At 39.0% G+C, this 13038-nt stretch overlaps 1 protein-coding gene across 5 annotated transcripts in view; it reads right to left on the bottom strand.

Annotated features, from left to right (window-relative positions):
• PKP4 (plakophilin 4) overlaps nucleotides 1-8188 on the bottom strand; it is a 67024-nt gene extending 58836 nt beyond the window's left edge. For 4 of the 5 annotated variants that reach the window (XM_026080748.1, XM_026080758.1, XM_026080769.1 and 1 more), the window contains exon 1: nucleotides 8042-8170. In XM_026080748.1, coding sequence (XP_025936533.1) covers nucleotides 8042-8170 — 129 coding nt within the window. Of the gene's footprint in view, nucleotides 1-8041 lie in introns of all 5 variants that reach the window. The other variant, XM_026080777.1, reaches the window with a different exon arrangement.
• Nucleotides 8189-13038: the final 4850 nt, after the last annotated feature.

The following is a 13038-nucleotide window of genomic DNA, read 5'->3' as shown; positions in this document are numbered from 1 at the left end:
ACTCAAATTGCATATTTGTTATTCCAACAATTACTGATCTTTTTTATTAGATGAATAAAGTTAAACAGATGCTAGCCATTATTTGCTTCCATTCAACTGACCTCTATTAATTTGCCTGCCATTACAGGCAGAGGCATTAATAAAAATATTTTCTAGAATAATGTTATTACATGCTACAAACACGTATTTATTTGAGCTCTCTCTCACCCCTGTGCCGTCTCCTGCAGTCTAACATCGTCCTTTGAACCAGGTCATGTGCATTTCTGCAGCAGGGGAGAATGTTATCATTGGGCAACTTTTCATTGTTTTGTGTTCTGGAAGAAACTGAGTTACCAAACCCTACAAGCAGGTTGAAATATTCTAGAAAACCTTTTTACATAAGGTGAATCTACTAAAAGGGAAAATATACCAAAGGAAACGAGAAAGCAAAATGGAAAAAACAGTTACAACAGTAGGAATCAGATACACAGGAGAGAGAAAATAAAATCCAGGCTTGTCAACATCTACAAGAACACACCTTTTAAAACTAATTTGTTACCTTTCTGTCCTCACGGAGTTTAAGAGATGAACCATATGATCTTTCAGACCATAAGTCAGTAATGATTTACGCTTTACAGGTGTAAAACAACTACAGGTTTAAAGGAAAAAATAAAAGCTCCTCACCGAAACTAAAAGAACGACTATTACAAGACAAGTCTTCTAAAACACTACAGAAGTTTAACAGTTGCAGAAAATATTAATTTTTGTAGAGCAGAAAAATGATAAAAACCAAAAAGGGAAAGTGGAAGATATGCTATGTTTTTCCTATTATACTGTTTAAAGCAAGTCTGCTGTGAAATAGGTATACAGTTTCTCTCCCATCCTCCATGAGAATTCCATAGAGTAAATTCAAATTTTGTATCTGGAAACTAAAGCTCCACCACCTCCCAAAATCACCTCAGTTTAGAGATTTGAGGATTTCACGCAAGTAAAGAAGAAAAAAAAAAAAGATTATTGAAATTTAACTGAAAGTATCACAGTAGGAAAAGGCAAGGAGTCTTTTCTTTCTGTGCCCATGACTGATTTTCTAACTTGACATCACATTTCTTGAATATAGGCAGTTTGGTCTACGCAGTAAGAGTGGAATCCCTATCTAGAAAGTTATAGGATTTGGTTCTGATTGGCAGAATGGGGCAAAGAGACCTATATTCAGCACGGGCCTGCTCTGTGGCCTGCACAACAGAGTTCTTAGAGACAATTTTTCTCTTAAAAAACCCCCAAAAACTTTGTGATATAAAAACTGGTATAGGTAGTTATACAAGTATCCAAAGTAACAAATGTTCCATTAAAAAAAAATTCACACTGCAAAAATCCAAAGCTGGTTACAAGCGCATTGATCACACTTTCATAGTTATTCTTCTTTCTAATGACATTTTATACTGCCTCCCTCACATCACTCTGCTCCACCCCAACCCTTAAGCTTGATTAACCATCATTTATCCTTCATTTCAGACCACAAGGTCAGTTCTGATGTCTCAAATTCCCTTTGCAGTAGTAGCACATTTTTTCCAGCAAGAGATGCATTACCTATGTTAATGCTGTTATGTTAATGCTAATCATAAAAAAAAAAAAAGAAAAAACAAAAAAAACAAAGTATGCATCTTTTATTTATTTAAATATCAGCTATATGCTGATCAGGAGAAATCGGGGGGGGGGGGGGAAGCAAATACTACTCTGAATTGATACCTACCACCAATATCGTAGTGCTGCCTATCTATCGGACAGCATGCTATTGCAGGAAGGTATCTGAATTTGTTTCTCTAGCCCGCTTCTCCGAAAGGAACGGCAGAGCATGTTCCTCATACAGGAGCATTCCTGTACAAAGCCGGTTGCTAGTAACGGAGAAGCAGCTGCCCCAGGCAAAACTCACAGTTAACTAAGTTCTATAGTACTGGCCTGCGGGAAAGTGGTAGGAAAGGAGTCGCAAAACAACTAACAAGCTATTTTTTTCTCTTGCAGAAGAACATCTGTGCTGCAAGGCCATACTAGAAGCCTGTACGTAGGTGGCAGAATTCACCGCCGCACTGCACAGGCACATGCTACCCAAGGATACCCCCGAGCCTTCTGAAACACGCAGTCTACAATGCAACGGCCAGAGCTACCTTTTTCAAAATTATACGGTATACATTGAGGAAAATACATCATACAGGTAAGTAATGGGAATGTAGCTTGCATGACTGATCACAAAGATTATCATCCTGTTACTTGTAGCCTTTGGATCGTAGAACAAGGTTTAGAGTTGATTCTGTGCTTTCTATACATGCACCCCGTTATGACACAATATTGCAGAGACCCAGGATTTTCATTTTGGTGAATCAGGAAACTTTTCTCCCTCAGTAACATGGATGAAAATGAAGAGTCTACATTCAGAGTGCTGAAAAATAGAAATTAGCTTCTTTCTGCCCTGTTGTGATTTGAAAACTGCCAAAGCACAGGCAAGTTAAAGCCCCTAGACAAACAGCGGAAGGTCCAACTGGCTAAGTGAAGATTTTACAGTTACAGCCACGCAAGAACCAGCAGCCGCAGCACAAGCAGCAAAGACAACACCCGAGCGCTTTGCGAACGGCGCACGCCTGCCAAGTCAGACCAAGACGGGAATGCTGGACGTCCCGGGAGATGGAGCTCTGAGCGGCTGCTGACGCAGGCTGTGGGAGCAGGCAGGGGGCTAGGGTGGGATGATATTTCTGGCTGTAGTACCGCTGAGGTATGCTAAATTGCTCAAGTTGCCAAATGTCACCAACTTTGCGCAATGTTCAGAAGTAACTGTAAGTGGAACTACGGAACATCTTCCCAACCAAAAAAATTTTGGTGGTTGAATGATTCAGTCGAGCCTCTTCCGAGGACTACTCAACAGTAGTCCGAGAGCGGATGAGAATAGCTGATGACCTAGAAAGCGTACTTAGCCTTTTGAAAGGAGTAATTTACCTGGAATTAGCTATTCCTCCTTCACCTGCAATGTGCAGTGCAGAGCCACACAACTCCCATTGTCTATGAAAGTCCAATGGTGCTAAAGAAAAAAGGCAATTACATTTTGGACATTTCATGATACAAACATGGAACAAAAGAGAACAAACAGAACGCTGTTCATTTATACTTCCTTCACATTACAAATTCCAGCACATGACTGATCTATGCAGACTTCTACGTTTCCACCTGCTGTAATTCTGAGATACATTCAGAAACTGACTACTTAAAAATACATTGAATACTGTATTTTTCCAACCTGAATACCATATGGTAGTGACCCAGTATTTAAATCCTCTAAAAGAATCTATCAAGACAAAACTTTTCACTGACCATATTAGATCAATCTTAATTTATTTTTTTTGGAAAAACAAAGTTTACTCACACACACAACTGCATTTGCATGCATTCAGTATCTCAGTATCTTCCAAAATAAAAGACAAAAGATATAAAAAAAAATTGGACAGGGTAAAAAGAACTGCAGATTGCAGAATGTGAAATGACACAGCTACAATTATTGGCTGATCTCACTTACTTTGTATTCAACAGCAGTAGACCATTAAAGCCCTTAATACTTCTGTGCCTACATTGTTCACTAGTCTGGTAAAACAGTTTAGTGCTGCTCTAGCAGATAAGGGATCAAAATTTAAGGAAAATGGCTAGCAATTCATAGAAAACACTGATAAGCAATGACAGAGACAGCAAGGAAGAAAGCCACTTGAGGTCTTCACTGACTTCTTTTGGGCATTATTCTCTTTGAAAACTGTTACAATACATTAGGTTGTTTTAAATTGGAGCTGAAGTAAAGTATACGGCTCTGTCAGCTGTTGGCTAGAATTGTGTTGTTGTAGAGTAGATAGGCAGGTAATCTAAACATAAAAGTGTTACAAAAGGAGTAAGTATTTCAGTATTTTTTAAGGGTACCCCACAGTTCTAGGTGGGCTCTTTTTCAAGGCTTCTCCACAAAACTAACAATACATTTTGGAAAGAAAAATCAATTTCTATACTTTCATATTAATAAAGCAGAATGCTGAATTTTGGTCCAGGAAATGAGTTAGCAGTTTCATCTGAGAAAGGAGCGTAAGATATTTTTTTCTAGAATAAGAGCCTTAGAAAGGAGATTTCTCAGACTTGATTTTACTGAATATGGAAATGGTTCTAAACAGCAGAAGTAGTAAACTTCAAAGTTAGGGAATTAAAAACAGCAAGAGAGTTTAAAAAAAGCCTCTTCCAGTCACTCACAAAATTTTGGCAAGGGTTTTGTTTCACTCATGCACAGCTTGCTAAGCAATTAAAAGAAAGAAAGAAGGAAGGAAAGAGAGAGAGAACGACCTCCATTCAGAACTGATACATATTTGTCCATCTAATTGATCGCTGGATGCATGCAAAGCACAATTTCAAAGTGATACTGTTCAATTTTTTTGTCTGGCAACCAGAAGTTCAATTAGCAAGTCTTCCTTCAGGTACCTTGTTGAAGTTACGTGTCTACACAGATTATGCAGTACTTCATAGCAAATTGCTCTGTATCCAAGTTGGTAAAGAACTCTCCCAAACAAAATACGCTCATTTTAGTAAATATGAGTTTTAAAAATGCAATCATAAATCTTTTGCTATACAGAGGATGCATTTTCTCTCCCATTTCCATATCAAAAAAAGATTTCTGCTTAGTTCTCTGCACATAAAAACCCTATGAAAAACATCTTGAGAAATAAAGAATTTTGTACTCATACAATGAAGAGGAGAAAAAAGCAAAGCACACAGTTTCTAAATATAGGGTTCAATACAGTTATTGAACAAGAAAAGGTTTTGCTCAAGCATTAAACAAAAGTGAACACTTCAAGGAAAACATTTAATCACAAGTCTCTTGGGGTTTCCTATTCATCCGAAAGCATACCAGTCATTCTTAATCTATTACCACCCATTTGTAAAGGAAAAGACGATGAAAAGCTGTACAGCTATAGATGTCAAAAATATTTACATTCATGTTGGTTTTTAAAGCTGGAGCAAGCTTTTTCCTGCAAGACCTTCCTCTCTCTAAGCCCAATCACCAAAAAGGAAAAGTAACATGCTAAACAGGAAATTCAATTCTGAATGATCCAGTCACACATTTAATCTTGCCAAGTCAGCAGCAATTCATTTTAAATTCAGTAGCATAAGGTTTGCACGTGTAAAGTAGCAGTGACTCCACAAATCTATACCTTCATCTTGAGAAGCAGTTGGCAACTAGCTGCCTTTACATTTCAAAAGAAATTACTGCTGTGATGTTGCCTTTCCAATTTGTAATACCCTGCCATTATAGTGTGAAAGTACTCAACTTACTTTAAATATGGATGAGAGGCTCTCTATAGAGCTAAACTTTTATCCAAGTATTCCCCAGGATTAAGTTTCCAGAAATAAAGTCACATATTTTAATGCTTTAGTTTTACATAAAACTAGTTTCAGCATTTCCTAAGATGCTTCTATCCATAAAAGCATGCAAACTTCATAGTATTTTAGAAGTGAAACAGGTGGAGTGGGAAAAGAAAAAACACATATCTAATTCATATAGCTATTGCAAAAAAAGAGAGAAAAAAAGAAAAGGCCAAAATGCATTTTGGCTTCGCTACAGTTGTACAGTCTTAGGATTTTGTGCATTCAAAATGGAAGTCCTCTAATAGAGATGCAACATGTGTGCGCATGTGTGTGCGTGCCCTAACTTATACTAATTAGGGATGTGATTTCATGCTGAAACAAAAACTAAGTTTTGTCAGAAGAGCACAGACAAAGCTGTAGAAACCTCAGCTGCACCACAGATCGCACTTTGTTCTGCACCTACTATTTTGTAACACCAAAAATGAATAGATAGATGTTTTTGATTGATAACTTTGTCTCAATGGAGGACTTTTCAGAGTACAGGGGACACACCTACTCTAGCTTGGTAAAAGTGTTGCTTTAAGCTGATTTGCAAACACAGGAAAAACACACAAATGGACAGTTCATTCAGACTACCTTACAAAGCTCATGGGACAGTTAGTGCAACTTTTTATATAAATATGTATGCCGTTATGGTAGACGATGCTTAAAGTTATTCAGTGAATTAAATCTTCCCATTTCAGAAGTGCTGTAGTAATTTAAATACTTTTTATTAAGTTAAAACTTCGTATAGATCAACAAGGCACAATAAAGATTTTTTTCTGAATCGTGGTTCCACTGTAATAAGTGTTTCTAAAGTACTGAAGTAATAGTTAAGGTGTGGCAGCTCTATTTTACAAACACAGACCCACTGCAGATAAAAGATTCCTGAATAAGAGGAAGTTAAGCCATAGCAAATAGCATATTAGTCTCTGTTCAAGCATAATAAAGTAAATAACCACACTGGAAAATATTCTGTTCTGGGCTTTCTGCCATACAGGAAGGGTGTTGAACATGTCAGTGTCCACAATCAATATCAACAGTAAAAAAGATCTCAAAAAGCTACAGTTCAGTCCTCAACACCTTAGCTTTACCATTTGCAAGAGAGGTACTATTTTCATTTTCCTCTCCCTCCCATTCATTCTAAAGTGTCCATATATATTACACTTAAGCTATAGTTTTGAAGTCTGTGTTTCACCAACTAGTTTTTCCTCTTTGATCAGAATGGAGTTACTTAATAATCCATATATTTATTAGTCTTTCTTTGAATGAAAAAGGGAAGAGGTTTTAGCCTCCTTTTAAAAATGAAGTACTCCATTATAATTTTTTTTCCTCTAAGAACAAGAAAAACAATTCTTGTGTAGAAAAGGGGATGTTAACAAATGCTTTTTTATTATATGTATTTTATTATATGTATCATGTATCAATCCAATATAGATATTGTGGTCATAATTGTATTTTCAGTTTAAGCAATCACTGTTGCATTAAAACTGCACAAAACTCACTTTTGGACAGCAATTGCAGCAATAAGATTATTGGCAGGTGATCACTAGGAGTTCAAGTACTGCAATTTATTGGAATGCTGCTCATCATCTGAGCTACGATTACAAGCATGTTCTTTGTCTGTTAATTGCAAAAGAAAATGGACTAACTTAAAATCACCACAAATGTATTTTAAGCAAACAAGTCCTTTTTGACATTTGCAATAGGTTAAGACTGCACAAGGGCGATTGCTGTCTCAGGCTCAAGATCACAGGAACCCAATTGACTGTGATTATTCATATCTCAGGAGCCTCCAGCATTAACATCCTTCATACTGGCAGATCAGCTTTAATACCACTGAGACACGATTAGGGTTGCTATTGCCATCTTAAAGATCCCTATTCAGATGTTGCAACTTACATATTAAACCAAGGCAGAAGATCATTATTTATAGTTCTGACAATGAAAAGCCAACCTCTTATCGCCTTCATTTTCTTTTTAAACTTTGGTTAGGAAGTTTCTTTGTAAAACTGATATTTTTCCTTAAAATAACCTCCCAAATTAAGCTAACTTGATTTCAAACACAAGTTTTACTTTCTATAGAGGCTATAACTAAGATTAAGTCCATAAATATATGTCTATAAATAAGTTATAGACTTAAAATATGTATTATTTTGGTGGTATTATCTAGAGCTAAAACTGAACTCAAAGCTCAAACCATTCTTTAACAAAACATAATTAACATCTCATACCAAATCTTCATCTGCATATTTCTGTAACACTGTATGCATGTACAGAATGGACAAAAACGATTTGTTCTCAGAGCTGCATCAACTTGACACTAGCTTTTACGCACTAAACCTGCATTTCAAGTCTGATTTACAGCAACAGTTCAGTGCACGCATTACAATGGATACAGATTATCATAATGATGCTTCTGTTTATTGCAATTAAACGTACCATTTCTGTTCAGATTCTGACACGTTTCTTGCCTAAGCTAGTACTTGAATAACTACAACATATACTATATTAAGGGCAGGAAACACATTTTAGAAACAATGATATTTCTTTTCAGTAATGCAATAAAGGACAATAATTAACACATACTGAATTCAACAGTTAAAGCATACTGAATTTCTGAATTGCTAAGAAATAAGAAGCATACCTGTTCCTTTACAGAAGCTAAAATGGTAGTGGCAGTGGTCTCTGGTTCCATGCCTGGGCCTGTGGAAGTTTCCTGCGCTGTCTGTGGCAGCCCCTCCTCCACCATCGGGGTCTGCTCAGGGGCTGGCATTTTGCCTGCAATAAACAATATTTTAAAATAGTTTATATTTTGAGCCAGTGATGCTTAAATAAACCCAAGTCTTCAAGCTTACAGATTATTTCTCTTGTCTTTGTTCTGCAACCTCTTCAAACTTAACCAAAATTGCAGAGAACTTCATATTATCAGTATCAACATACGTTGCTATTACTGTGCTTCACCTTCACAAATTTAAGTCAGGATTATGTACAGAACTTGAAGGCTAGGCACAGCAATCTGGCAGGATGAAGTTTAAAAATTTTTGCAAAAATGCCATTTTGTGGTAGATATTAAAGGCAGTAAAATCCAAGATGTATGTAGAATATTAACATTAAACTTCTAGTGATCCTATCCCTTCTTGATGTTTACCATGTACGCTTTTTCAGCATAGAAGAATGACAGGCAACAGAATACTGCTTTGCTGTTAAGCACAAACCACAGAAGAGACTAATTATGACAATAAAAGGTCAATGCAAATAATGCTTCTACTGCTCTTGTTGGAGAAGAGGAAGTTAAGACAGTAAAGTCAGAGTGATCTCCCTGGGCTATGGATAGCGTGGAAAGGATGGTCAGGGTTAGTGCTCCCGAACCCCAAGCTTCCCTTCCACAGAGGCAGGGCAGTGTAACAGTTCCAGTCCATGTAAAAAAAAAAAAAAAAAAAAAAAGACAAATCATTTCTCTAACTATAGATTTTACTATTAACTAACATTACAAGGACTGTTATGACATGTAAATGTTTGATAGTTTTAAAATAGTATGTATGCAGTATTCATTTGTCTTCTGTACATATACCACGCTTTAGCTTCCTTAAAAAGAAAATAAAGCTCGTAATGTCTAATTTTATGTTATAGTAATCAAAATTCCATTCTAGATTTTCAGAATGGACAAACTCTGTGTACCTAGAGAAGGTAGAAAGTAAGCACAAACAGCAGCTTCCTTCTCTTCCTCTCGCAAGCAGCAGCTTACGTTGCAAACAGCCTGCAAAGCCAGGAACAGACTCGTCAGACCTCTGGACCCCAACCCGTTTTAACCACGACCATCCCTTCTCTCCCACCTGCCTTTTAAATGCGGGATCAGCATAAAACTGGGGTGGGAGAGGTTTCTTGATGCATGAAAAGACCAGAACCGTTTACAACAGTGGACGTACTGTAAAACTGCAAGTTTCTGTTTTGGTTAGAAGAGTAGTTCACTAGATTTACAAGCGATCTCTTTTGAAATCGCTCTAAAGGATCACTCCCTTTAGGACATTTTCTGCATTTTATATTTGTTTCTATATACAGAGACCAAGTACAGGCACAGAGCTGTTTTGTCAGAGGACTTCTGTGCTATTAGAGGCAGTCTTAATCAGAAAAGATTAATGGAAACCAGAAGAGAAATGAAAATACAAGTGTAAGAAAAAGCACTTTCTTACTGCTTTATATAGTGACACTTTTGCTGTGAGAGGGATTATTTCTGTTTAGGTTTGTTAGCCCATTAAATACATTAGTAGGTGGTCTTCACGGGCTACAGCGCTCTAGACTGTTAACAGAGTTGGTACCATATGTGGCAATAAATAACAGGTAATTTCACACGAACCACTGAGGGAATCAAGTGATATGAGAAACTAAAGCGAGACGAGTGATGAAAGGCTGTGGAACAGCCATGAGGGCTAATGTACGGTGCAGGAATCTGGTCACCTACCGGCTCCTGTCATAACAAATGGAAAAAGACAAGTCGCTCCTAAAAGCACCTTGGAGCCAAAGCCTAACACGGGCTTGGTTGCTTCCTGGAGCAGATGCTTTCCTCCCTTCAGGGAGGAACTTGTACAAGCAGGACAAGGAGACCAGCCAGCAGCCTAGGAAGAGTCTGTAGGAACAGCCCTTCTTCACCCCATTTCCACGTTACATTTAGCTTCTGGAACGAAGAAAAAGAAATTGCACGCATAGCACGCTACCAAGTTTCCAGGCATCAGCGTCACAGAAGGAAAGCCAAACACGCCAGTTCAGCAACACTAAAAGACCAGTTGCCGTTCTTTCTCTTTCTTCCTTCACTGGTCATTTTCCAAAAAAGACCAAACCATAAATGCGACAACATAAACATCATGCCACGCTCTGTCCTCCCCCCATACAAAATATTTAAGTCCAGAACAGGTATTTCTTCCTCTCCCACCTGCAATCATAACGCCTCCAACCTCTAGCAAAGCCCTCCCCCAAATCCCGCATCCTCGTTCCCGAGGAGCCCCCTCCTGCTCCCCGTGCAGTGCCGACAGGACCCCGGCCTCGTGAGCGCGCCTCCAGAGCTGCTCCTTGCTGCCTGCTGCGGGGCCGGGCTGCAGCCCCGCTGCCCCAGCCCGGGCCATGGCGCCTCGGCGGGCAGGAGTCGAGGAAGAGGCGGCGGCGGCAGCCCCGGCAGCTCCCGCTGCCGAAGGCCAGCCTGCTCCACACCGCAGCCCGAGACCCTGCTCCTCTCTTCTCCCGCGAGCCCCTTCCCAGGCGGCTCCAAGTGGAAAGTGCGCTAATAGTCAAACAGTACGACTTTGAAGAGTCAAAGTGAAAGATGTAACCCCAGGGTCACAGGAGATGAAAACGTATGCCTTTAAATCTTTACTTGTAAAAATCAGCTCTTTCGTCAATTAGTAATAACCCAAACAATCATAGAACACATGCTATAATTCCCTGGGTCACACCCTATTTTTTATATCACTTTCTGTAGTTCTTTTATTACCACAACTCAGTGTTTCAGATTTCTAAGTGGACTTTCAAATTTGCAAGCATATCATGAGGAAATAAAACTACAGAGTCAGGCTTTTCCTATCACTAATCAACCCTTCAAATCTCATTCAGGAAAACTTGTTAAGTAATCTAGAGTCCAAACCTCAAAAACTCCCACAAGTTACAACTGGGCTTCTTTCAGAAATGCGCTGGTTTTGTCCATACGTCCCAAAGCTGCCGGACCTGCACTGTAACCAGTCGAGCGTCTGCTGCGCTTCAGAACTTGCAGGTGAGAAACACAAAGTACAGTTCAAGAATAAATAAAGACAAAGTTTTAAATCAAAAAAAGTCAGCACTGGATTCTCAATTCTGCAGAGTTATGCCTGCATGTAATTTTAATTCAATTAAATATTGAGATGCCACCATCGTCTTATTTTTTTTAAGTTTTCCAAGTTGGACTGCAGTTTGCAGAAATAAGATACGAGATACCTAACCCCATTAAAATCACTGCTACATTTAGTCCAACAAAAGAGTTCTTAGTTTTCCTTCTTTAAGGCAGAAGGGGAAGAAAAGAGCAGCTTTTTTTCTATTCTTAAAAGTAAAGCTTGACCTTTTGAAGCTCCTATTTTCTGCCAGGTTGGTATGGAGATGCACATACATGAGAAGATAGGTAGGAATGTAAAAAAAGTGCAAATTCAGCATCTTCCTCAATCAGTACATGTATGCCAATACGGGAAATGTCTTTACAGTTTGTATTTCACTGTATCTATGGAAATAGAGCAGATATAGTTAAATTTAAGTACACAAAATCACATACCTTTATCTATGATGTACAACAAAAGTACTATAAAAAAGTAGCGTCAATTCCTTACAATGGGTCACTTTCAAAGTAAAATGTAATATAATGAACAGACACGAGACAACCTCAATTTGTCCTCTCCATAATTTTATCAACCTGTCACTCACTGTGTTGGGATGAAAAGAGAATAGAGAACCTCTCAACCTATCTATAGTAAATTTCTGTAAGAACCCAGTCAAGAAAATTTACATCTGAATGAGCTGAAAGGTATGGTAATTTCTCTGAACAGGAAATATACCCCAAATTGAGTCTCTAATAATAATGCTCAGATGAAAACTCATCAAATTAATTATTAATGAAGATGTCAGTGTTAAATGTACATCTATTTGAGTGTTAAGAGGTGTAATTAGAGAGCTATAACTTTCCAGAAAGGCAGTTGTTTCAACTGCTGCTGTTTCAATTAACACATTTCTTGGCAAAGTAACTGATTCTCTAATCTTGATTTCGAGATTAGACAACTGTTGGCTTTGATCCCACAAACACTTATGCACCTACTTAACCTAACCGAAACAAGTATTCTCGTTTACTCCAGCCGATGGCAGGGCCGGGCAGCTGCAAGACGCAGGAGCCTGGGTGAGGCGATGCAGGAAGGGGAGCAGCCGGGGCGCAGCTCGCCCAGCCGCAGGCCGGCGGAGGACACCGCGCCCCAGCCTGTGCCGCCACACCGCTGGCTGGGCACCTGGCTGAGGGAAGGAGCTCACAAATTCAAATTAGATTCTCATATTCACCTTACAGGAATAGGAAATAACTAAATGTGGGATGCGCGACAGCCAGGTACTTATGGGGAGAGCCTTAAAATCAGCCATGAGCAAAACTGGGAAGAGGTAGATATGAAATCCTCCTCCTTACGCTTGCTTATGCGAGATTGGGACTTACTGCCTGAAGCTACTTCCTGGACTCATTTGCTTCACTCGCTCCTTTGGGTGCAGATAACTGGTTCACTACTGGGAAACAAACAGCCACTTCCCACCCCTCAAAAAAATTAGGTCAATAGTTATATTGCCTGCCTCTCGTGTCACGGCCTAGTAGTTAGACCTTGCCAAGAATGGGAGACTCGGTTCTGTGTCTTTCTCTGTCCGTTCAAAGCCTTATCCCCCAAAATCTCCCATTAAGGTTATCACAGCTACTAAGCTACAGTCAGGACTGATGCGGGGTTGCTTTCTGCAAACCTGCCGGAGATAAATCACTGTAGGAAGTAATAAAAAGATAGGACCAAGGAACACAAAAAAAGGGATAATGAACACTCTCATGGGGACAGCATTCCCCTGCAAAAGGTAGGACCTAGGTTCTGGTCCCTTCTTTCAACAGGGATT

The sequence above is a fragment of the Apteryx rowi genome, unplaced genomic scaffold (genome assembly GCF_003343035.1).
Source record: "Apteryx rowi isolate R43461 unplaced genomic scaffold, aptRow1 scaffold_1157, whole genome shotgun sequence".
Classification (NCBI taxonomy): Eukaryota; Metazoa; Chordata; class Aves; order Apterygiformes; family Apterygidae; genus Apteryx; species Apteryx rowi.
The sequence above is the reverse complement of the archived record's forward strand: the minus strand, read 5'-3'. Positions and strand labels throughout refer to the sequence as shown.